At 51.3% G+C, this 24,956-nt stretch overlaps 1 protein-coding gene and 1 long non-coding RNA gene across 3 annotated transcripts in view; both read left to right on the top strand.

Moving 5' to 3' along the window:
• The window catches only part of LOC140723293 (NACHT, LRR and PYD domains-containing protein 3-like), a 43,314-nt gene extending 25,016 nt beyond the window's left edge, over positions 1 to 18,298 (top strand). For both annotated transcript variants that reach the window (XM_073037890.1, XM_073037891.1), the window contains exons 6-10: positions 1,336 to 3,091; positions 12,419 to 12,505; positions 17,150 to 17,320; positions 17,476 to 17,643; positions 17,808 to 18,298. In XM_073037890.1, the coding sequence (XP_072893991.1) occupies positions 1,336 to 3,091; positions 12,419 to 12,505; positions 17,150 to 17,320; positions 17,476 to 17,643; positions 17,808 to 17,901 (2,276 nt within the window). In that variant the 3' untranslated portion in view covers positions 17,902 to 18,298. The remainder of the gene's footprint in view (positions 1 to 1,335; positions 3,092 to 12,418; positions 12,506 to 17,149; positions 17,321 to 17,475; positions 17,644 to 17,807) is intronic.
• A 76-nt stretch (positions 18,299 to 18,374) lies between these two features.
• Positions 18,375 to 22,577, top strand: LOC140723307 (uncharacterized). Its single transcript, XR_012097856.1, has 2 exons — positions 18,375 to 21,872; positions 22,240 to 22,577. It is a non-coding gene; the product is annotated as an uncharacterized lncRNA (long non-coding RNA).
• The last annotated feature ends 2,379 nt before the right edge of the window (positions 22,578 to 24,956 follow it).

Below are 24,956 nucleotides of genomic sequence, written 5' to 3'. Positions count from 1 at the left end.
TCTGAATGTTGCGTGCATTTAAGTGCAATGCGTTTTGTCCTGCATCTGCGCCCTTTTGAATGTTGTCTATGCGGTACAACTTAACAGTTTGCTCTGTCTGTACTTGAACCCAGTCATTGGCTTGTTCTTCCTTACATTCATGTTAAACCTATCATCTACTTGTAAGACTGCTGGTTCATCCACAGCTCTATCGTCCTAGTTCCAGTCCCCCTGCCATTTTAGGTTAAAACACTCCCAACAGCTCCAGTAAATCTGCCCGTAAGACTATTGGTCCTCATCGGATTCACGTGCAACCCGTGCCTTTTGTACAGGTCCTACCTACCCCGGAAGTGGTCCCAATTATCCAGAAATCTGAATTCTTGCCCCCTGCTCCAAATGCTCCGCCACACATTTCTCTGCCACCTCATTCTATTCCTATTGCCACTGTCGGGTGGCACAGGCAGCAATCCTGAGATCACTACTTTTGAGGTCCTGTTCCTCAGCTTTTTTCCTAACCCCCTGTGTTCGGTTTTCCAGACCTCCTCCCTTTGCTTTTCCTATGTCGTTGTTACCAATGTTTGTCACGACTTCTGGCTGCTCAACCTCCCTTCTCAGGATATTGTGAACGCGTCCAGAAACATTTCGGACAATGGCACCTGAGAGGCAAAGTACCATCGGTGTGCACAGAATCGCCTACCTGCCCTCCTGACTTTAGAGTTCCCTATTACCGCTGCCATCCTCTTCAGCTTCCTGCTCTTCTGCACATCATCGGGGAATTGCCTGAGTTCATGTACCAGCTCCTCGGAGAATAAGAGACTGTAGACCAGTGCGGGGTGTGTTACATCGTGACTGGCTCAGACTGGAAAAGGAAACTGAAATTATGTTCCTTTTCTGTGACTCAGTACTGACAGTTTAATCCTAAAGGAGTGTCAAGAACATGGGGTCCATTGTGAGAGAAGTAAAAGTCAGTAGAGCAAGTAACTGCCCCCCCCCCCCTCCACTGTTACCCTCTGCAGGGTTGCACATTTCAGCAGAAGCTGAGCAGTGAAAGCAGTGAAACCACCCGCTCCACACAACACTCTCCTCTCCAGAATCACGTGTGCACTTGGTGCTCGCTGGAACACCGGGAAATCTGCAAACTACCAACAGAGGGGAAGGTGGAGCCTTTAACAGCGAATCTGAATTAGATCAGAAATGTTTCTGGGCTGTCGTTCATTTTCAGACACTCTAATCTCTGATCTCCCGATTTCACCCAAACGGTGTCTTTAACGAGTATTTTTTTTATTAAAGAAAATATGTCGTGAGCTCCATGTTCATCAGATCAGGCATTGACAACCTATTTCTGTCCGTCATAAGATGTTCGAAGGAAACACATGGAGACTCTGCGGGTACAGACTGAAACACTGAGAGTGAACACGATCCTGATGAGGGAGAAGGTGAAGGTTTTCCAGCTGGTTGATCGATACGCTGAGCTCACGGTCATTTCTACTGTTCGAGATCGGACACTGGTGGAACATGAGCTGCTGGCAAGAGGCAGAGTCCACGAGGAGTGGAGAGAGGAACATCTCCGTGGTAAGCTGGAAAAAATCCGGACTGATCAGTTATTCAAGAAGAGCTTTGTTCAAAAATTGGGAAGATATTTCTTCGGAAACAAATCCGGGATGTCCGCAGCAGTGGCCGGAGTCCCAGGGATCGGGAAAACAACAATGGTACAAAAGATTGTTTACGACTGGGCCACGGGGAAGATATACCAACAATTCCAGTTTGTCTTCAGTTTCAAATTCCGGGATTTAAACACCATTAACTGCAGAATAAACCTGAAAGAACTGATTCTGCATCATTACCCCTACTTTGGGAATATCCTGGGAGAGATCTGGAAACACACAGAGGGACTGCTGTTCATATTCGACGGATTGGATGAATTCAAGGAGAAAATCAACTTTGTTGATGGTCATAGAGACACAGAATCACAGTACACATGCACAGATCCTGAATTCAAGTGCAAGGTGTCTGACATTGTGTACAGTTTAATCCAGGGCAAGCTGCTCCCAGGGTGTTCAGTGCTGGTGACCACCCGTCCCACTGCGTTACATTTCTTGGAAAAGGCAGACATCAGTGTCTGGGCTGAAATCCTGGGATTTGTTGCTGAGGAGCGCAAGAAATATTTCATCAGACATTTTGAAGATCAGACGGTGGCAGAAGCTGTTTTCAAACACGTGAAGGAGAACGAGATCCTGTACATCATGAGCTACAACCCCTCCTACTGCTGGATCCTCGCTCTGACACTGGGCCCCTTCTTCACACAAAGAGTCAGGGATCCGCAGCGAGTTCCCAAGACCATCACCCAACTGTTCTCCTACCATATTTACAACATCCTGAAAAACCACGGCCGTGAGATTGAGAACCCCCGTGATGTGTTACTCAGGGTTGGTCAGATGGCCTTCAGAGGAGTGTTCGAGAGGAAGATTGTGTTTACAGATGGAGATTTGATCAACTACAATCTGCAGCCTTCCCAGTTCCTGTCCGGGTTCCTGATGGAACTTTTGGAGAGAGAGGATTCAGCCCGGTGTGTGGTGTACACATTCCCACACCTCACCATCCAAGAGTTTGTAGCTGCCGTCGCACAATTCCTGAATCCACATCCCGGGGATATCCTGAAATTTCTCACTGAAGTCCACAGCATGACAGATGGGCGATTTGAGGTATTTCTCCGTTTCGTTGCTGGTCTCTCCAACCCAATGACAGCTTGGGGCCTGGAGGAGTTTCTGGGTCCATTTCCTCATGAAACAACCTGCCGGGTGATTGACTGGGTGAAGGAGGAGGTTAAACGCCAGAGTAGAAACACATGGAGAGAAGCTGGTAAAAGGAGCCTCCTGAACACATTGCACTATCTGTTTGAATCTCAGAATCGTGGACTGGCTCAGGCCGCACTGGAATCTGTGGAAACACTTTCATTCAGTGGAATGACACTGACCCCGATTGACTGTGCGGTACTGTCTCATGTCATCGGACTCTGTGATACAATAAAATACCTCGACCTGCAGGGCTGCCACATTCAGTGTGAAGGAATCCAGCGGCTGGGACCCGGGCTGTACAAGTGCCGGGAGCTGAGGTAACTTGATTTATCTCTCACTCTGAACTGTGAAACTTTCTCATCGTGTTGTTTCAATGTAAAGGAATTTCGGTAAATTTGTAGTAAATCAGATTGTGAAGAATTGTGACAAATCCCCAGGGGATCGGTCAGTAATTCCCCAAGGACGGAGGGTTCTGTGGTTCCTTGTGAAGGGATGTTGGAGACTTCATCAGATCAGTGAACAACGGCCATTGGTCCAATGGTAGTAAATCACAGGAATGGCCGTGTTTCTCGCTGCCTGTGACCCGTCCATTGACAATTTTCCTTCTCACTGTTACTGACACCCAGTCCGACACTGACTGCAGCAGGTGGGTCAGAGATTCACACCCCCTTCCCGGTGAGGGACAAGAAACCGTCAGCAGACTGTCCCAGTGAGAAGGAAAGAAATATCATTGTGAGATTGTCCTCCCACTGCCATTCCCCGTGTGTAACTTTGCTCACTTCCAGATATGCAGAAAGAGAGTGCACATCTCCTCTGGGCCTCTGTTCAGACCCAACACACACGTACAAAAAATTTCTGCATCCTCTCATCTTGTAGGATTATCGTTTACCCTTGGAATCCTCCTGTGGGACCTCTCATCCCAATCCCCCTTCCATTCTTTGGATTATTGCCCCCATCCCCATTCCTCCTGTGGGCTCTCTATTACTCTTTCCTCATCCTCCTGTGGGATGTCTTTTCCATACAACCCCGCCCCCTTCCTGTGAGATCTCTCCTCCCCATCCCTCTTCCTCCTGTGAGATCTCTCTTCCCCATCCCTCTTCCTCCTGTGGGATCTCTCTTCCCCATCCCCCTTCCTCCTGTGAGATCTCTCTTCCCCATCCCCCTTCCTCCTGTGGGATCTCTCCTCCCCATCCCCCTTCCTCCTGTGGGATCTCTCTTCCCCGTCCCCTTTCCTCATGTGGGATCTCACTTCCCCATCCCCCTTCCTCCTGTGGGATCTCTATTACTCTTTCCTCATCCTCCTGTGGGATGTCTTTTCAACCCCCCCCCTTTCTGGGATATCTCTCTTCCCCATCTCCCTTCCTATTGTGGGATCTCTCCTCCCCATCCCTCTTCCTCCTGTGGGATCTCTCTCCCCCATCCCCCTTCCTCCTGTGGGATCTCTCCTCCCCATCCCCCTTCCTCCTGTGGGATCACTGTCCCCCATCCCCCTTCCTCCTGTGGGATCCCTGTCCCCCATCCCACTTCCTCCTGTGGGCTCTCTCTCCACTATCCCCCTTCCTCCTGTGGGATCTCTCTCCCCCATGGACTTCTTCCTGTTGGATCTCTCTTTGGCATGCCCCATTGTCCTGTGGAATTTCTCTTCCCCATCCCCCTTCCTCCTGTGAGATTTCTCTTCCCAATCCCACATCCTACTGTGGGATCTCTCTTCCCCATCCCCTTTCCTCTTGTGGGAACTCTCTTCCCCATCCCCCTTCCTCTTGTGGGATCTCTCCTTCCCATCGCTCTTCCTCCTGTGGGATCTCTCTCCCCCATCCCCCTTCCTCCTGTGGGATCTCTCCTCCCCATCCCCCTTCCTCCTGTGGGATCTCTCCTCCCCATCCCCCTTCCTCCTGTGGGATCACTGTCCCCCATCCCCCTTCCTCCTGTGGGATCCCTGTCCCCCATCCCACTTCCTCCTGTGGGCTCTCTCTCCACCATCCCCATTCCTCCTGTGGGATCTCTCTCCCCCATGGACTTCTTCCTGTCGGATCTCTCTTTGGCATGCCCCATTGTCCTGTGGAATTTCTCTTCCCCATCCCCCTTCCTCCTGTGAGATTTCTCTTCCCAATCCCACATCCTCCTGTGGGAACTCTCTTTCACATCCCTCCTCCTCCTGGCCGATCTCTCAACCCCATCCCCCTTCATCCTTTTTGATCTCTCTCTATTTCCCCCTCCTCTTGTGGGATCTCTCTTCCCCATCCCCCTTCCTCCTGTGGAATTTCTCTTCCCCATCCCCCTTCCTCCTGTGGGATCTCTCTTCCCCATTCCCCTTCCTCCTGTGGGAACTCTCTTCCCCATCCCCCTTCCTCCTGTGGGATCTCGCTTCCCCATCCCCTTCCTCCTTTGGGATCTCTCTTCCCCATCCCCATCCCACCTTCGCCTGTGGGATCTCTCTTCCCCATTGAATCATAAAATCATATAACACTACAGCACAGAAAACAAGCCATTCGGTCCTTCTAGTCTGTACCAAAACCTTATTCTGCTAGTCCCATTGACCTGCACCCAGTCCAGAACCCTCCAGTCCTCTCCCATCCATGTATCTATCCAATTTATTCTTAAAGCTTAAGAGTGAGTCCACATTTTCCATATCAGATGGCAGCTCGTTCCACACTCTCACCACCCTCTGAGTGAAGAAGTTCCTCCTAATGCTCCCCCTAAACCTTTCCCCTTTCACACTGAAGACATGTCTTCTCATTTTTATCTCTCCTAATCTATGCCTGTTCGCATTTACCCTGTCTATACCCTCATAATTTTGTAAACCTCTATCAAATCTCCCCTCATTCTTCTACGCTCCAAGGAATAAAGTCCTAACCTGTTCAATGTTTCCCTGTAAGTCAACTCCTGAAGACCAAGCAACATCCTAGTAAATCTTCTCTGCACTTTTTCAAACTTACTGATATCCTTCCTATAGTTAGGTGATCAGAACTGCACACAATACTCCAAATTTGGCCTCACCAATGTCTTATACAACCTCACCATAACATCCCAACTCCTATACTCAGTACTTTGATTTATGAATGCCAGGATGCCAAAAGCCTTCTTTACAACACTGTCTACCTGTGACGCCACTTTCAGGGACTTACGTATCTAAAACCCAGATCCATCTGTTCCTCCGCACTCTTCAGTGCCTTACCGTTTATCGTGTTTGTCGTACCTTGATTTGTCCTTCCAAAATGGAACACCTCACACTTGTCTGCATTAAATTCCATCTGCCATTTTCTGGCCCATTCTTCCAGTTGGTCCAAATCCCTCTGCAAGCTTTGAAAGCCTTCCTTGCTGTCCACAACGCCTCTATCTTAGTGTCATCCACAAACCTGCTGATCCAATTTATCACATTATCATCTAGATCATTGAAATAGACAACAAACAACAATGGTCCCAGCACAGATCCCTGAGACACACCACTAGTCACAGGCCTCCAGTCTGAGAAGCAATCATCCACTACCACTCTCTGTCTTCTCCCACCCAGCCAATTCAAATCCAGTTTACAACATCTCCATGGATACCTAGTGTCTAGACCTTTAGAACTAACCTCTTATGTGGGACCTTGTCAAAGGCCTTACAAAAGTCAATGTAGACAACATCCACAGCCTTTCCTTCATATGCATTCTTGGTAACCTCCTCAAAAAACACTACAAGATTCATTAAACATGATCTACCACACACAAAGCCATGTTGACTATCTTTAATCAGCCCTTGGCTGTCCAAATCCTTGTATATCCGGTCTCTCAGAACACCTTCCAATAATTTACCTACTACTGATGTCAGGCTCACTGGCCTGTAATTACCTGGTGTACTTTTGGAGCCTTTTTCAAACAACGGAACAACATGAGCTACCCTCCAATCCTCCGGCACTGTACCCGTGGCTGAGGACATTTTAAATATTTCTGCCAGGGCCCCTGCAATTTCTACACAAGTCTCTCTCGAGGTCAGAGAAAATATCATGTCAGGCCCGGAGATTTATCTACCTTTATAAGGCAGCAAGGAGCTCCTCCTCTTTAATCTCTATATGTTCCATGACACTACTGTTTGTTTGCCTTAATTCCATATCCGCTATGCCAGTTTCCTGAGTAAACACTGACGCAAAAAACTGTTTAAGATCTCCCCCATCTCGTGAGGCTCCACACATAGACGACCACTCTGATCTTCTAGGGGACCAATTTTGTCCTTTACTATCCTTTTACTCTCAATATACTTGTAGAAACCCTTTGGGTTTACCTTCACATTATCTGCCAAAGCAACCTCATGTCTTCTTTTTGCCTTCCTGATTTCCTTCCTTAGTATTCCCTTACATTTTCTATACTCTTCAAGTACCTCATTTGTCCCTTGTTGCCTATACCTGCTAAACACCTACTTAACCAGATCACCAATATCCCTATGCCTGTTAACTTTGCCTTTAATGCTGGCAGGAACATGCAAACTCTGCACTCTCAAAATTTCACCCTTGAAGGCATTCCACTTACTAAACACATCCTTGCCAGAAAACAACTTAACCCAATCCACTCTTCCCATATCCTCTCTCTTTTCCACAAAATTGGTCCTTCTCCAATTCAGAACATTAACTGGTGGATGAGTCCTATCCTTATCCATAATTATCTTGAAATTAATGACATTATGGTCACTGGACCCAAAATGTTCGCTTACACATACTTCTGTCACCTGACCTGTCTGATTCCCTAATAGGGGATCAGGTACTGCACACTCTCTCTCATTGGTACCTCAATATATTGATTTAGAAAACTTTCCTGAACACATTTGACAAACTCCACGCCATCTAACCCTTTCTCAGAGTGGGCATCCCCGTCAATATGTGGAAAGTTAAAATCCCCTACGATTACAACTTTCTGTTTCTTATATTGGTCTGCTATCTCTCTACAGATTTGCTCCTCCAATTCTCGCTGCCTATTGGGCGGACTATAATACAACCGTATTCGTGTGGTCACACCTTTCCCGTTCCTCAGCTCCACCCATATGGCCTCTATAGACGAGCCCTCTGGGCAGTCCCGTCTACGCACATCTGTGATATTCTCCCTGACTGGTAATGCCACTTCTCCCCCTTTCATCCCTCCGCCCCATCACCTCTGAAACAACGGAAACCCAGAACATGAAGCTGCCAGTCCTGCCCCTCTTGCAAACTAAGTCTTACTAATAGCAATAATGTTGATATCATTATCGTGCCAATCCACGCACTAAACTCATCTGCCTTACCTACAATACTCCTTGCATCAAAATAGATGTACCTGAGAACATTTCTATCACGTACAAACCATTGATAGCTGTCTATACAAGCAGTCCTCGCATGACCCTTATCCTCCTCCACCTCACTATCTGCTCTAACACTCTGCTTCCCCTGCCCCTGCAAACTAGTTTAAAACCCCCGGAGCAGAACTTACTAACCTACCGGCAAGGATGTTAGTCCCCTCCAGTTCAGGTGCAAACTGTCCAATTCGAACTGGTCCCACCTCCCCTGGAAGAAAGCACAATTGTCCAGAAACATGAACCCCACCCTCATGCACCATCCCCTCAGCCACGTATTTAGCTGCATATTCTTCCTATTTCTAGCCTCACTAGCACGTCGCACGGGTAGCAATCCACCTGTGGGATCTCATTTTCCCATCCCCCTTTCATCCTCTGGGCTCTCTGTTCCCACTCCACCTTCCTTCCAACTGTTGGATCTCTCCTCAGCATCCACCTTCCTCCTGTGGGATCTCTCATCCCCATCCCCCTTCCTCCTGTGGGATCTCCCTTCCCCATCCACCTTCCTCCTGTGGGATCCCTCATCCCCATCCCCCTTCCTGCCGTGGGATCCCTCATCCCCATCCCCCTTCCTTCTGTGGGATCTCCCTTCCCCATCCACCTTCCTCCTGTGGGAACCCTCTTCCCCATCCCCCTTCCTTCTGTGGGATCTCCCTTCCCCATTCCGTCCTGCTGTGGGATCTCTCATCCCCATCCCCCTTCCTGCCGTGGGATCTCTCATCCCCATCCCCCTTCCTCCTGTGGGATCTCTCTCCCCCATCGACTTCTTCCTGTCGGATCTCTCTTTGGCATGCCCCATTGTCCTGTGGAATTTCACTTCCCCAACCCCATTCCTCCTGTGAGATTTCTCTTCCCAATCCCACATCCTCCTGTGGGAACTCTCTTCCACATCCCTCCTCCTCCTGGCCAATCTCTCAACCCCTTCCCGCTTCATCCTGTTTAATTTCTCTCTATATCCCCTTCCTCCGGTGGGATCTCTCTTCCCCATCCCCCTTCCTCCGGTGGGATCTCTCTACCCCACCCCCCTTCCCCCTGTGGGATCTCTCTTCCCCATCCCCCTTCCTCCTGTGGGATCTCTCTTCCCCATGCCTCATCCTGCTTGTGGGATCTCTCTTCCACACTCCCATGCCGCCTGTGGAATCTCCCTTCTCCATCCCTCTTCCTGCTGTGAGATATCTCTACCCAACTCCCTTCCTCCTGTGGGCTCTCTGTTCCCTATACACCTTCCTCCTGTGGGATCTCTCTTTGGCATGCCCCATTGTCCTGTGGAATTTCACTTCCCCAACCCCCTTCCTCCTGTGAGATTTCTCTTCCCAATCCCACATCCTCCTGTGGGAACTCTCTTCCACATCCCCCCTCCTCCTGGCCAATCTCTCAACCCCTTCCCGCTTCATCCTATTTAACCTCCCTCTATATCCCCTTCCTCCAGTGGGATCTCTCTTCCCCATCCCCCTTCCTCCTGTGGGATCTCTCTTCTCCATCCCCCTTCCTCCTGTGGGATCTCTCTTCCCCATGCCTCATCCTGCTTGTGGGATCTCTCTTCCACACTCCCATGCCGCCTGTGGGATCTCCCTTCCCCATCCCTCTTCCTGCTGTGAGATCTCTCTACCCATCTCCCTTCCTCCTGTGGGCTCTCTGTTCCCTATACACCTTACTCCTGTGGGATCTCTCTTCAATATCCCATTTCATACAGTGGGATCTCTCTTCCCCATCCACCTGACCCCCGTGGGGGATCTGTTTCCATCCCTCCACTTCTTACGGGATCTTGCTTCGCCATTTCCCTTCCTCCTATACATCTCTCTTCCCCACTCTCCATCCTCTTGTGGGATCTCTCTTCCCAATCCCCTACATCGGATGGGATCTCTCTTCCCCGTCCCCCTTCCTCCTGTGGCATTTATTTTCCCCATCACTCTTCCTCCTATGGGATCTCTCCTACTCATCCCCCAACCTCCTGTATGATCTCGCTTCCCCACCCACATCCTCCTGTCAGATCTCTCTTCCCCATTCTCCTTCCAACTGTGGGATATCTCCTCCCCACCATCTTTCTTCCTAGGGATATACCTTCCCCAATCCCCTTACTTCTGTGGGATCTCTCTTCCCCACCCCCCATCCACCTGTGGGATCTTCCTTCCTCATCCCCCTTCCTCCTGTGGGATCTCTTTTCCGCATCCCCCTTCATCCTCTGGGATCTCTTTTCCCCATCCCCCTTCCTCCTGTGGGATCTCTCTTCCCCGTCCTGCTTCCTCCTGTGGGATCTCTCTTCCCCAACCCCCTTCCTCCTGAGGGATGTCTCTTCCCCATCCCCCATCCACCTGTGGGATCTTCCTTCCTCATCCCCCTTCCTCCTGTGAGATCTCTTTTCCCCATCCCCCTTCCTCCTCTGGGAACTCTCTTCCCCATCGCCTTCCTCCTGTGGGATCTCTCTGCCCCATCCCCCTTCCTCCTGTGGGATCTCTTTTCCCCATCCCCTTACTCCTGTAGGGCCTTGTTTCGAATACCTGCCACTTCCTGTCGGATCTCTCTTTGGCATGCCCCATCGTCCTGTGTAATTTCTCTTCCCCATCCCCCTTCCTCCTGTGAGATTTCTCTTCCCAATCCCACATCCTCCTCTGGGAACTGTCTTCCACATCCCTCCTCCTCCTGGCCGATCTCTCAAACCCATCCCCCTTCATCCTGGTTAATCCCTCTCTCTCCTTCCCCCTTCCTCCCATGGGATCTCTCTTCCCCGTTCCCCTTCCTCCTGTGGGATCTCTCTTCCCCGTTCCCCTTCCTCCTGTGGGATCTCTCTTCCCCATACCCCTTCCTCCTGTGGTATCCCTAATCCCCATCCCCCTTCATCCTGTGGGATCTCTCTTTCACACCCCCCTCCTCCTGTGGGACATCTCTTCCACATCCCTCCTCCTGGCCGTTCTCTCAACCCCTTCCCCCTTCATCCTGTTTAATCCCTCTCTCTTCTCTCCCCTTCCTCCCATGGGACCTCCCTTCCCCATCCCCTTCTTCCTGTGGTATCCCTTCCCATCCCCCTTCCTCCTGTGGGATGTCTCTTCCCTTCCCACATCCTCCTGTGGGATCTCTCTACCCCATCCCCCTTCCCCCTGCGAGTTCTCCCTACCCCATCCCCCTTCACCCTGCAAGTTCTCTCTTCCCCTTCCACATCCTCCTGTGGGATCTCTCTACCCCATCCCCCTTCCCCCTGCGAGTTCTCTCTACCCCATCCCCCTTCACCCTGCGAGTTCTCTCTTCCCCTTCCCACATCCTCCTGTGGGACATCCCTTCCCCATCTCCCTCCTGTGGGATCTCTCTCCCCCATCCCCCTTCCTCCTGTGGGATCTCTCTTCTCCATCCCCCTTCCTCCTGTGGGATCTCTCCTCCTTCCCCCTTCCTCCTGTGGGATCTCTCTTCCCCATCCCCCTTCCTCCGGTGGGATCTCTCTTCCCCATCCCCCTTCCTCCGGTGGGATCTCTCTTCCCCATCCCCCTTCCTCCTGTGGGATCTCTCTTCCCCATCCCCCTTCCTCCGGTGGGATCTCTCTTCCCCATCCCCCTTCCTCCAGTGGGATCGCTTTTCCCCATCCCCCTTCCTCCTGTGGGGTCTCTCTTCCCCATCCCCCTTCCTCCTGTGGGATCTCTCTTCCCCATCCCCCTTCCTCCGGTGGGATCGCTTTTCCCCATCCCCCTTCCTCCGGTGGGATCTCTCTTCCCCATCCCCCTTCCTCCGGTGGGATCGCTTTTCCCCATCCCCCTTCCTCCGGTGGGATCTCTCTTCCCCATCCCCCTTCCTCTGGTGGGATCTCTCTTCCCCATCCCCCTTCTCCTAGTGGGATCTCTCTTCCCCATCCCCCCTCCTCCTGTGGTTCCTCTGTTCCATGTCCCCACTTCCTGAGGTATCTCTCCTACTCATCCGCCATCCTCCTGTATGATCTCTCTTCCACGTCCCCCCCCCACTTCCTATCAGATCTCTCTTGCCCATGCTCCTTCCTCCTGTGGGATTTATCTTCCCCACTCCCTTTCTTCCTGTGGGATCTCTATTCACCATCCCTTTAGCTCGGTTGGGTCTATTTCACTGTGTCCCATTGACATTTCTGCTATTCTGTCAGGAACATTTTGTTTAGCCATCGGGGAATGGGACAGAATATGTGGAGTTTACAGGGTCACACCGACAGACTAAATTACCGACATTTGGTGAATATGCTGGAGCTGGTCAGTGAGGGACATTGATAGTGATGGGAACTGCGATCAGTGATTTACTGAAGAGTTTAATGTTTCCTGAAATATCCAAGTGAGAGAAATTCCCCCAAACCCACAGTTTGAATCACTTTGTTCATCAATCTGTCTGTTTGTGTTTAGACTTGGGGAGAATGACCTGGGAGATTCAGGAGTGAAACTGGTGTCTGCAGCTCTGAGGAACCCGGAGTGTAAAATACAGAAACTGGGGTAAGTACCAGACTGTGGGAGATAGTGTTTACAGTCACTGGGTGTCTGACACTGAACATTAATGTGATCAGTAGAAACAAAGAAACCTAGAAAACATACAGGACAATACAGGCCCTTCAGCCTACAAAGTTGTGCTGAACATGTTTCTACCTTAGAATTACCTCGGTTTTACCCATATCCCTCCATGTTTCTAAGCTCCATGTAGCCTTCCTGGAGTTAAAAGATCCGATCGTTTCCGCCTCCACCACCGCCGCCAGCAGCCCATTCCACACACTCACCACTCTCTGTGTAAAAAAACTTACCCCTGACCTCTCCTCTGTACCTACTTCCAAGCACCTTAAAACTATGCCCTCTCATGTTAGCCAGTTCAGCCCTGGGGAAAAGCCTCTGACTATCTGCATGATCAATGCCTCTCATTATCATGTACATCTCTACCAAATCACCTCTCATCCTCCATCACTCCAAGAGAAAAGGCCAAGTTCACTCAACCTATTCTCATAAGGCATGCACCACAATCCAGGCAACATCCTTGTAAATCTCCTCTGCACCCTTTCTATGGTTTCCATGTCCTTCCTATAGTGAGGCGACCAGAATTGAGCACAGTATTCCAAGTAGGGTCTGACCAGGGTCCTGTATAGCTGCAACATATAACCATATAACAATTACAGCACGGAAACAGGCCATCTCGGCCCTTCTACTCTGTGCCGAACGCTTACTCTCACCTAGTCCCACTGGCCCGCACTCAGCCCATAATCCTCCTTTCCTTTCCTGTCCATATACCTATCCAATTTTACTTTAAATGACAATACCGAACCTGCCTCTACCACTTCTACTGGAAGCTCGCTCCACACAGCTACCACTCTCTGAGTAAAGAAATTCCCCCTCGTGTTACCCTTAAACTTTTGCCCCCTAACTCTCAAATCATGTCCTTTTGTTTGAATCTCCCCTACTCTCAATGGAAAAAGTCTATCCACGTCAACTCGATCTATCCCCCCTCATAATCTCTCAACTGTTAAACATTACCTCTCGATTCTTAAACTCAATCCCACGACTGATGAAGGCCAATACACTGTACGCCCTTTTAACTACAGAGTCAACCTGCATAGCATCTTTGAGTGTCCTATGTACTCGGACCCCAAGATCCCTCTGATCCTCCACACTGCTAAGAGTCTTACCATTAACACTATATTCTGCCATCATATTTGACCTACCAAAGTAAACCACTTCACACTTATTTGGGTTGAACTCCATCTGCCACTTCTCAGCCCAGTTTTGCATCCTATCAATGTCCCATTGTAAACTCTGACAGCCCTCCACACTATCCACAACACCCCCAAGCTTTGTGTCATCATCATATTTACTAACCCTACCCTCCACTTCCTCATCCAGGTCATTTATAAAAATCACAAAGACTTGGGGTCCCAGAACAGATCTCTGAGGCACTCCACTGATCACCGGCCTCCATGCAGAATATGACCCGTCTACAACCACTCTTTGCCTTCTGTGGGTAAGCCAGTTCTGGATCCACAAAGCAATGTCCCCTTGGATCCCATGCCTCCTTACTTTCTCAATAAGTCTTGCATGGTGTACCTTATCAAATGCCTTGCTGAAATCAATATACACTGCATCTTCTTCCTTCCTTCATCAATGTGTTTAGTCACATCCTCAACAAAATCATTCAGACTCGTAAGGCACAACCTGCCTTTGACAAAGTCATGCTGACTATTCCTAATCATATTTTGCCACTCCAGATGTTCATAAATCCTACCTCTCAGGATCTTCTCCATCAACTAACCAACCACTGAAGTAAGACCCACTGGTCTATAATTTCCTGGGCTAACCCGACTCCCTTTCTTGAATAAGTGAACAAGATTCGCAACCCTCCAATCCTCCGGAACCTCTCATGTCCTCATTGATGATGCAAAGATCATCGCCAGAGGCTCAGCAATCTCTTCCCTCGCTTCCAACAGTCGCCTGGTGTACACCTTTTCCGGTCGCGGTGACTTATCCAACTTGATGCTTTCCAAAAGCTCCACCACATATTTCTTAATATCTACATTCTCAAGCTTTTCAGTCCACTGCAAGTCATCCCTACAATTGCCAAGATCCTTTTCCGTCATGAACACTGAAGCAAATGGTTCATTAAATATCTCCGCTATTTCCTCCGGTTCAATACGCTCTTTTCCATTGTCACACTTGATTCGTCCTATTCTGTCACGTCTTATCCTCTTGCTCTTCACATACTTGCAGAATGCTTTAGGGTTTTCCTTAATCCTGTCCGCCAAGGCCTTCTCATGGCCCCTTCCAGCTCTCCTGATTTCATTCTTAAGCTCCTTCCTGCTAGCCCTATAATCTTCCAGATTCATATCACTACCTCGTTTTTGAACCTTTTGTAAGCTCTTCTTTTCTTCTTGACTAGATTTACAACAGCCTTTGTACATCAAAGATCTTGTCCCCTACCATCCTTTCCATGTCTCATTGGAACACACCTTCTCAGAACCCCATGTAAATATCCCTTGAACATTTTCTACATTGCTTCGGTACTATTCTCTGACAACATCTGTTTCCAATTCATGCTTACAAGTTCCAACCTGATAGCCCCATAGTTCCCCTTACTCCAATTAAAGGATTCCCTAACTTAACTGACCCATACCTCTCTAAAGGTGTGGTAAAAGAGACAAAATTGTGATCACTATCTCCAAAATGCTCTCCCACTGAGAGACCTGACACCTGACCAGGCTCATTTCCCAATAGCAGATCAAGTACAACCTCTCCTCTTGTAGGCTTATCTACATATTGTGTCAGAAAACCTTCCTGAACACACCTAACAAACTCCACTCCATCTAAACCCCTCACTCTAGGGAGATACCAATCAAAATTTGGGAAATTAAAATCTCACACCTCAACAACCCTGTTATTAAAACTCCTTTCCAGAATCTGTCTCCCTACCTGCTCCTCGATGTCCCTGTTACTGTTGGGTGGTCTATACAAAACACCCAGTAGTGTTATTGACCCCTTCCTGTTCCTAAATTCCACCCAGAGATGCCGTAGTGTCCTCCTTTTCTGTAGCCATGACACTATCTCTGATCAACAGTGCCACGTCCCCACCTCTTTTGCCTCCCTCCCTGTCCTTTCTGAAACAATTAAATCCTGGCACGTGAAGTAGCCATTCCTGCCCCTGCACCATCCTAGTCTCTGTAATGGCCACCACATCATATCTCCGAGAGCTGATCCACGCTCTAAGCTCATCTGCTTTATTCATCATACTCCTTGCATTAAAATAGACACATCTCAAACCATCGGCCTGAGTGCCTCCTTCTCTATCACCCGCGTATCCTCCCTTTCACACTGTCTCCAAATTCTCTCTATTTGTGAGCCAACCTCCCTCTCCTCCATCACATCAATTTGGTTCCCTCCCCCCAGCAATTCTAGTTTAAACTCTCCCCAGTAGCCTTAGCAAACCTTCCCGCCAGGATATTGGTCCCCCGGGATTCAAGTGCAACCCGTCCTTTTTGTACAGGTCACACCTGCACCAAAAGAGGTCCTAATGATCCAGAAATCTGAATCCATGCCTCCTGCTCCAATCCCTCAGCCACACATTTATCCTCCACCTCATCCTATTCCTATTCTCACTGTCATGTGGCACAGGCAGTAATTCCGAGATCACTACCTTTGAGATCCTGCTTCACAACTTCCTTCCTAACTCCCTGTACTCTGTTTTCAGGACCTCTTCCCTTTTCCTACCTATGTCACTGGTACCAATATGTACCACGACCTCTGGCTGTTCTCTCTCTCACCGCAGGATATCTTGGACGTGATCAGAAACATTCCAGACCTTGGCACCTATGAGGCAAACTAGCATCCGAGTTTCTTTCTTGCGTCCACAGAATCATCTGTCTGACGCCCTGACTATAGTCCCCTATCTCTGCTGCCTTCCTCTTCCTTTTCCTGCCCTCCTGAGCCACAGGGCCAGACTCTGTGACAGAGGCACTGACACTGATGCTCCCCAACCCCATAGGCCAGCCCCCTCTGGCAGTACTCGAACAGGAGTACTTATTGTCAAGGGGTAAAGCCACAGGGGTACTCTCTAGTACCTGCTTCTTGCCCTTCCCTCTCCTGACTGTCACCCACTTCTTCAGTCTCCCGTGGCCCCGGTGTGACCACCTGCCTGTAACTCCTCTCTATCACCTCCTCGCTCTCCCTGACCAGACGAAGGTCATCGAGCTGCATCTCCAGTTCCCTAACTCGGTCCCTAAGGAGCTGCAGCTCGACACACCGGGTGCAGATGTTGCCGTCCAGGAGGCTGGGAGTCTCCAGGATCTCCCACATCTGACACCGAGCACAGAAAACCAGCCTCACACACATACTCTCTGTCTGTATTGTAAACAGATAACCTACCTCGCCTCGACCCTTTATCGCCGAAGCACCGTTGAGCCAAAGCCTTCCTACTCTGTCTCCCGCTCCTCTGACGCTCGCTCTGTAAATCTGTCCTCCTTTTAAACACTTCCCGCTGTTCTCACTGGCCGACTTGCACAGTCGTGCTGAAGAAAAAAAAATCAGTAATTGTGTTACTGATAAACACTGGGGATTTGTACCGTCTCCTGTCTCTCCGTGACCTTCACCCTCACTCTCTCTCATCTCCAGGCTGAGGGGTGTCGGTCTCACAGATTCTGGTGCTGAGGATCTCGTCTCCGCTCTCAGTACAATTGCATCACTGACGGACCTGAACCTGAGTTATAATGAACTGGGAGATTCAGGAGTGAAACTGGTGTCTGCGGCTCTGAGGAACCCGGAGTGTAAAATACAGACACTGGTGTAAGTACCAGACTGTGGGAGATTGTGATTACAGTCACTGGGTGTTTGACACTGAACATTAATGTGATCAGTAATTGTGTTACTGATAAACACTGGGGATTTGTACCGTCTCCTGTCTCTCTGTGTCCTTCACCCTCACTCTCTCTCATCTCCAGGCTGTTCCGTGTCGGTCTCACAGATTCTGGTGCCGAGGATCTCGTCTCCGCTCTCAGTACAAAACCATCACTGACGGATCTGCACCTGAGATTTAACTCGCTGACAGACCGATCTGTCCCCGCTCTCCGCCGCCTCATACTGACCCACCCGAGTCTGGGGTGGATCCGGTGAGTGTTTGTGTTAATGTTCAATGTGATAAAATATCAGCGGATCCGCGGGTTTTCTGGTGATATTTGTCTGTGAGTGTTGTTGAAACATTAACCCCGGTCCCCTGTTACTGACACTGTTGTGTAATCTGTTTATTTCATCTTTATTCTCCCATCTGTTTCAGGCTGGGGTACAATCGGTTCAGCGAGACCGGGGAGAAGGAACTGAGATCTCTGCGGGGACTCAGACCCGGACTGACAGTGGATCTGAACATCTGAATGTGTGAACATCCCCGCCCGCGGGATGGGGACATTTGGCCGACTCCCCGCCCTCCCCTTTAACTCCCGCCCTTACCTTTAACGGCCGCGCGCCGGGGCTGATTCCCAACGGTTTTAATGGAACCGGCTCGGGCCCCGCGCTCTGTGCGTCGCTCGCAGCGGTCCCGCAGTGACGTGTCTCCGCCTGTTGTCCGGCAGGGCAGCTTCCGCCGGATGTGCGTGCACGATACTCCCCACGTGACACCCCGGGGAATTACCCGGACAGGAAGAGCCCGGGGGTCCGGGGCTCAGTCTGGGACACCGGTGTCCCGGGGTGGGGGGGGATGATCCCGGGAGAGAATCCTTTTGCTCCCTTTGCTGAGGACGGTGCATTCGGTAGTCTGGCCGATATAATGATGGAGAGAGAGAGAGAGGGAGGGAGGGAGGGGGAGGAGAGAGAGAGAGAGAGACACACACACACACACACACACACACACACACTGACTGGGGGGGGGGGGGGAAACGGAGGCAGGGAACTGCAAACTCACCGTGGATTTGTTTGGAGACTTGTGAACAGCCTTGATTAACATCCCGGCCACAGTGGACTGAAGTGTGATTTTATAATCATAGGTTCCCCGATGCAGAGTGACGGTGAGAAACGGGACTGATTATTCAACCGGTCACTCGTTGTCGCCGGTCAGTTAATTGTGTGTGACTGTGAGTGAGTCGGGAGCAGCTTATTTATTCCCGCACGTCAGCAGCTCACACATTGTTTAATTTATATTTGTAAATTTACTCACACCCAGGACCTGACACAGAGTGAATTTCCCTCCACACCGTCCCATCACACATTTGCAATGCCAAACACACAGTGAAGCTCCGTCTGCACCATTCCATCACTCAATTAATCCCACCCTGCAAAATCTCATTTCAGGGAAGCAGGCACCATCAATATGCGGGAGACTCCCGGAACTCCCGGGAGAGGTGGGATGTCCGACGCTTCACTGGAAATGGCCGCTGGGGAGGGAGTGACGGCTTTGGTAGAAGTGAGCACAAGAGAGGGAGGGACGCGCTGATTTAAAATGGGCGAATCCTTGGTTAATGTGGCCGCCAGGGATGGAGTGAGACACTGACTTACAATGGCCACTGTCACACACAAAATCTATGGTGAAGGAACATGCGGTGCCCATGGATACAATTCCGGGATCGTGTATGTTATTGATTGTAATAACAGCATTTTAATTTGTGTTTTATATAGTCTTGGGTATTGTATATATGTTTTAATTCTAATAATGTTGTCATTTATTAAACTAATGTATATATCTCAGATATTCGCACATACACATATACATGTGGGTTTTGGGGAGGAGGGGTGAGGGGTTTGGGAGGAAGAGGAGTGATGGGACGAGGAGTGGACTGATGAGACGGTGAGCGTGGCGAAGTCACTGACTCAACGGGAAGACACAGAGTGAATCTCCCTCCACACCGTCCCATCACACACTCCCGGGGTCAGACACAGAGTGAATCTCCCTCCACACCGTCCCATCACACACTCCCGGGGTCAGACACAGAGTGAATCTCCCTCCACACCGTCCCATCACACACTCCCGGGGTCAGACACAGAGTGAATCTCCCTCCACACCATCCCATCACACACTCCCGGGGTCTGACACAGAGTGAATCTCCCTCCACACCGTCCCATCACACACTCCCGGGGTCAGACGCAGAGTGAATCTCCCTCCACACCGTCCCATCACACGCTCCCGGGGTCAGACGCAGAGTGAATCTCCCTCCACACCGTCCCATCACACACTCCCGGGGTCAGACGCAGAGTGAATCTCCCTCCACACCGTCCCATCACACACTCCCGGGGTCAGACGCAGAGTGAATCTCCCTCCACACCGTCCCATCACACGCTCCCGGGGTCAGACGCAGAGTGAATCTCCCTCCACACCGTCCCATCACACGCTCCCGGGGTCAGACGCAGAGTGAATCTCCCTCCGTACCGTCCCATCACACACTCCCGGGGTCAGGCACAGAGTGAATCTCCCTCCACACCGTCCCATCACACACTCCCTGGGTCAGACACAGTGAATCTCCCTCCACACCGTCCCATCACACACTCCCTGGGTCAGACACAGTGAATCTCCCTCCACACCGTCCCATCACACACTCCCGGGGTCAGACACAGAGTGAATCTCTCTCCACACCGTCCCATCACACACTCCCGGGGTCAGACACAGAGTGAATTTCCCTCCACACCGTCCCATCACACACTCCCGGGGTCAGACACAGAGTGAATCTCCCTCCACACCGTCCCATCACACACTTGCAATGCCAAACACACAGTGAAGCTCCGTCTGCACCATTCCATCACTCAATTAATCCCACCCTGCAAAATCTCATTTCAGGGAAGCAGGCACCATCAATATGCGGGAGACTCCCGGAACTCCCGGGAGAGGTGGGATGTCCGACGCTTCACTGGAAATGGCCGCTGGGGAGGGAGTGACGGCTTTGGTAGAAGTGAGCACAAGAGAGGGAGGGACGCGCTGATTTAAAATGGGCGAATCCTTGGTTAATGTGGCCGCCAGGGATGGAGTGAGACACTGACTTACAATGGCCACTGTCACACACAAAATCTATGGTGAAGGAACATGCGGTGCCCATGGATACAATTCCGGGATCGTGTATGTTATTGATTGTAATAACAGCATTTTAATTTGTGTTTTATATAGTCTTGGGTATTGTATATATGTTTTAATTCTAATAATGTTGTCATTTATTAAACTAATGTATATATCTCAGATATTCGCACATACACATATACATGTGGGTTTTGGGGAGGAGGGGTGAGGGGTTTGGGAGGAAGAGGAGTGATGGGACGAGGAGTGGACTGATGAGACGGTGGGCGTGGCGAAGTCACTGACTCAACGGGAAGACACAGAGTGAATCTCCCTCCACACCGTCCCATCACACACTCCCGGGGTCAGACACAGAGTGAATCTCCCTCCACACCGTCCCATCACACACTCCCGGGGTCAGACACAGAGTGAATCTCCCTCCACACCGTCCCATCACACACTCCCGGGGTCAGACACAGAGTGAATCTCCCTCCACACCGTCCCATCACACACTCCCGGGGTCAGACACAGAGTGAATCTCCCTCCACACCGTCCCATCACACACTCCCGGGGTCTGACACAGAGTGAATCTCCCTCCACACCGTCCCATCACACACTCCCGGGGTCAGACGCAGAGTGAATCTCCCTCCACACCGTCCCATCACACGCTCCCGGGGTCAGACGCAGAGTGAATCTCCCTCCACACCGTCCCATCACACACTCCCGGGGTCAGACGCAGAGTGAATCTCCCTCCACACCGTCCCATCACACACTCCCGGGGTCAGACGCAGAGTGAATCTCCCTCCACACCGTCCCATCACACGCTCCCGGGGTCAGACGCAGAGTGAATCTCCCTCCACACCGTCCCATCACACGCTCCCGGGGTCAGACGCAGAGTGAATCTCCCTCCGTACCGTCCCATTACACACTCCCGGGGTCAGACACAGAGTGAATCTCTCTCCACACTGTCCCATCCCACACTCCCTGGGTCAGACACAGTGAATCTCCCTCCACACCGTCCCATCACACACTCCCGGGGTCAGACACAGAGTGAATCTCTCTCCACACCGTCCCATCACACACTCCCGGGGTCAGTCACAGAGTGAATTTCCCTCCACACCGTCCCATCACACACTCCCGGGGTCAGTCACAGAGTGAATTTCCCTCCACACCGTCCCATCACACACTCCCGTGGTCAGACACAGAGTGAATTTCCCTCCACACCGTCCCATCACACACTTACAATGCCAAACACACAGTGATGCTCCGTCTGCACCATTCCATCACTCAATTAATCCCACCCTGCAAAATCTCATTTCAGGGAAGCAGACACCATCAATTTGCGGGAGACTCCCGGAACTCCCGGGAGAGGTGGGATGTCTGCAATAGAGCAGCTCCTTAGCGGCCAGCCAGCTAGTTTAAATAGCGTTAGCTATGCTAATGAACGAATGACACCCGTTAAACTCACCTCAACAGTGATTTAACCCCCCCCCCCCCATGGGCAATAGAAAACACAATGTTGCAGACAGTGCAGCGAGCAACACTGTCATTATTCCTGACCCCTATTAGGCAGGGGAACACTTTAGTGTAGTCTGGGGTGAAGTACGTTTTATATTTTTTTACTCTGCCATGAAGAGTATTCAATTCTCTCTCTCTCTCGTTCTCAAAAAAAAACGATTTGCCGGATATTGTATATAATTCGCGGGCGTCAGGGAGCCGCTATCAATATCCGGGAGAGGTGGGATGTCCGACGCTTCACTGGAAATGGCCGCTGGGGAGGGAGTGACGGCTTTGGTAGAAGTGAGCACAAGAGAGGGAGGGACGCGCTGATTTAAAATGGGCGAATCCTTGGTTAATGTGGCCGCCAGGGATGGAGTGAGACACTGACTTACAATAGCCACTGTCACACTCAGAATCGATGGCGAAGGAACATGCGGTGCCCATGGATACAATCCCGGGATCGAGTGTGTTATTGATTGTTATAACTGTATTTTAATTTGTGTTTTATATTGTCTTCCATATTGTATATATGTTCTAATTCTAATAATGTTGTCATTGAATAAACTAATGTATATATCTCAGATATTCACACATACACATATACATGTGGGTTTTGGGGAGGAGGGGTGAGGGGTTTGGGAGGAAGAGGAGTGACGGGACGAGGAGTGGACTGAGGAGACGGTGAGCGTGGCGAAGTCACTGACTCAATAGGGGACGGAGAGGGGAGGGGCGGAAGTTCCTGTCACAAACTGGTGGCCGACATGGAGAAGACAACGACGGGGTGAGGAGGAGTGAAACGACTGGAAGGGAGCGGGAGTGATGAGACGGGGAGAGAGGGGAAGTGATGGGACGGGAGGGAGTGGTCTGATTGGACAGGATGTGGGGTGTGGGGGAGTGACGTTTTCAATAGTGGAGGATGAATGGGTGGTGACATTTCCTTCACAAATAAGACGAGCTGCAAAAAACTGGGGCGTGGGAAGGAGAAAGGGGGAGCGGTGGTCGGGGACGCGGTCAGGGCTGATGGGTCGGGGAGTTCATTGTCTCAACGAGGGAGAGGGGAGCGACTCACTCAACGGACGGGGGAGAAGGGATTGGGTGGGGGAGCGAAATTTCCCATCAGAAAATGTTCACCAAAATGTGGTGGATGGCGGGAGAAAGGGCAAGGGGCCAGAGAGGGGAAAGGGTGTCAGGAGTGACGGGGTGAGTACGGGAGTGACTCACTGGGTGACAGAGAGAGAGAAAGAGGGCGATGAGGAGAGGTGAAGATTGGCATCGCAACATGGCAGCCCCAACCAGCATACGATGCAGAGCGTCGAGATGGCGGGGAGAGGAGAGCGAGGGGAGGGAGGGAAGGGGTTTGCGAGTGATGGGATGGGAAGGAGGGTGACAAGATGGTGAGTGTGAGGGAGTGGGAAGGAGGGTCTGACTGTCACACAATGGCAGTCGGCAGAATGTTAAATGGAGAGATGTGAGAGCGGGCACCGAGGGGAAGGAGAGGAGGGATGAGGAGTTGAGATTGAATAAACAGGGAGGGAAGTGAGTGGAAGGTGAGGAAAAGGGTTTGCCCCATTCTATGATGCGGGGAGAGCGGTTGTCAATGGTAACCATCACAAAATGGCCGCCAGCCAGGGTGAAATGGGCGGTGATAGAGGGGAGAGCGAGGGGACAGAGCGGAGTGTTTCAGGAGTAACGGGAGCCGAGGGTGGGAGAGGGCGGCTCGTAACAAGGGAGATGGAACTGCGGGGTTCCCACGGGGGAGGAATGTGACTACGGGAAGAGGCTAGCACCGTTACCCTCCCCTCCCCTCCTCAGTCTCGAAAGTCCTGCTTTGACTTTTCTGTCGGGCTGAGCCTCAGATCGTTCGGCCCGAATCCTTCAGGCTGTCCCGTAGAGTAGGGGGACGTGTCGTCACTGGGGCCCGTCAAAGGCAGGAGTGGGCGCCGGCTTGCCGGAGAAGACGGAGGCGAGGTCTGGCGGTGCGGGCTGGTTGGCGTGGATCACCACCATTTTCTGCAGGGTGGGGTAGAGGGAGGGGTCAGATCGATGAGGGAAGAAAGATAAAGTGAGGAGAGATGAGACCCTCTCAGTCCCCTCTGTCCCCTCTTCTCTCTCCATCTCTCCCCCACCTCTCTCTCCTCACCCTATCCTCCTCTCCCCACCCTATCCTCTCTCCACCCCTCTCCACCCTATCCTCCTCCCCTCTTCCCACCCTATCCTCCTCTCTCCACCCCGTCCACCCTATCCTCCTCTCCCCACCCCATCATCCTCTCTCCACCCCTCTCCACCCTATCCTCCTCTCCCCACCCCATCATCCTCTCTCCACCCCTCTCCACCCTATCCTCCTCTCTCCACCCTATCCTCCTTTCTCCACCCCTCTTCCCACCCTATCCTCCTCTCTCCACCCCTCTCCACCCTATCCTCCTCTCTCCACCCTTCCCACCCTATCCTCTCTCCACCCCTCCACCCTATCCTCCTCTCCCCACCCCATCATCCTCTCTCCACCCCTCTCCACCCCATCCTCCTCTCTCCACCCCTCTCCACCCTATCCTCCTTTCTCCACCCCTCTTCCCACCCTATCCTCCTCTCTCCACCCCTCTCCACCCTATCCTCCTCTCTCCACCCTTCCCACCCTATCCTCTCTCCACCCCTCCACCCTATCATCCTCTCCCCACCCTATCCTCCTGTCTCCACCCCCTCCACCCATCCTCCTCTTTCCACCCCTCTCCCCACCCTTTTATCCCTTTTCTGCCCCCATCTCTCTCTACCCCTCCACTCTCTTGTTCCCTCCCCACGCTGTTCACCTCCCCCATCTCTTGTACCCATGCCCCATCCCTCGCCGCCCACAGCACCCCCCGTGCACAGGAAGATCCCACTCACCACCGGAGGCTGTGCGGCGCAGCACTCGAGGTCCCTGCAGTTGGCGATGGCCGTGAGGACCGACATCACCAGCGAGAC

Source organism: Hemitrygon akajei, unplaced genomic scaffold, assembly GCF_048418815.1.
Source record: "Hemitrygon akajei unplaced genomic scaffold, sHemAka1.3 Scf000108, whole genome shotgun sequence".
In the NCBI taxonomy this organism is placed as follows: domain Eukaryota; kingdom Metazoa; phylum Chordata; class Chondrichthyes; order Myliobatiformes; family Dasyatidae; genus Hemitrygon; species Hemitrygon akajei.
Note: the sequence above shows the minus strand (reverse complement) of the source record. Positions and strands in the feature narration are given on the sequence as shown.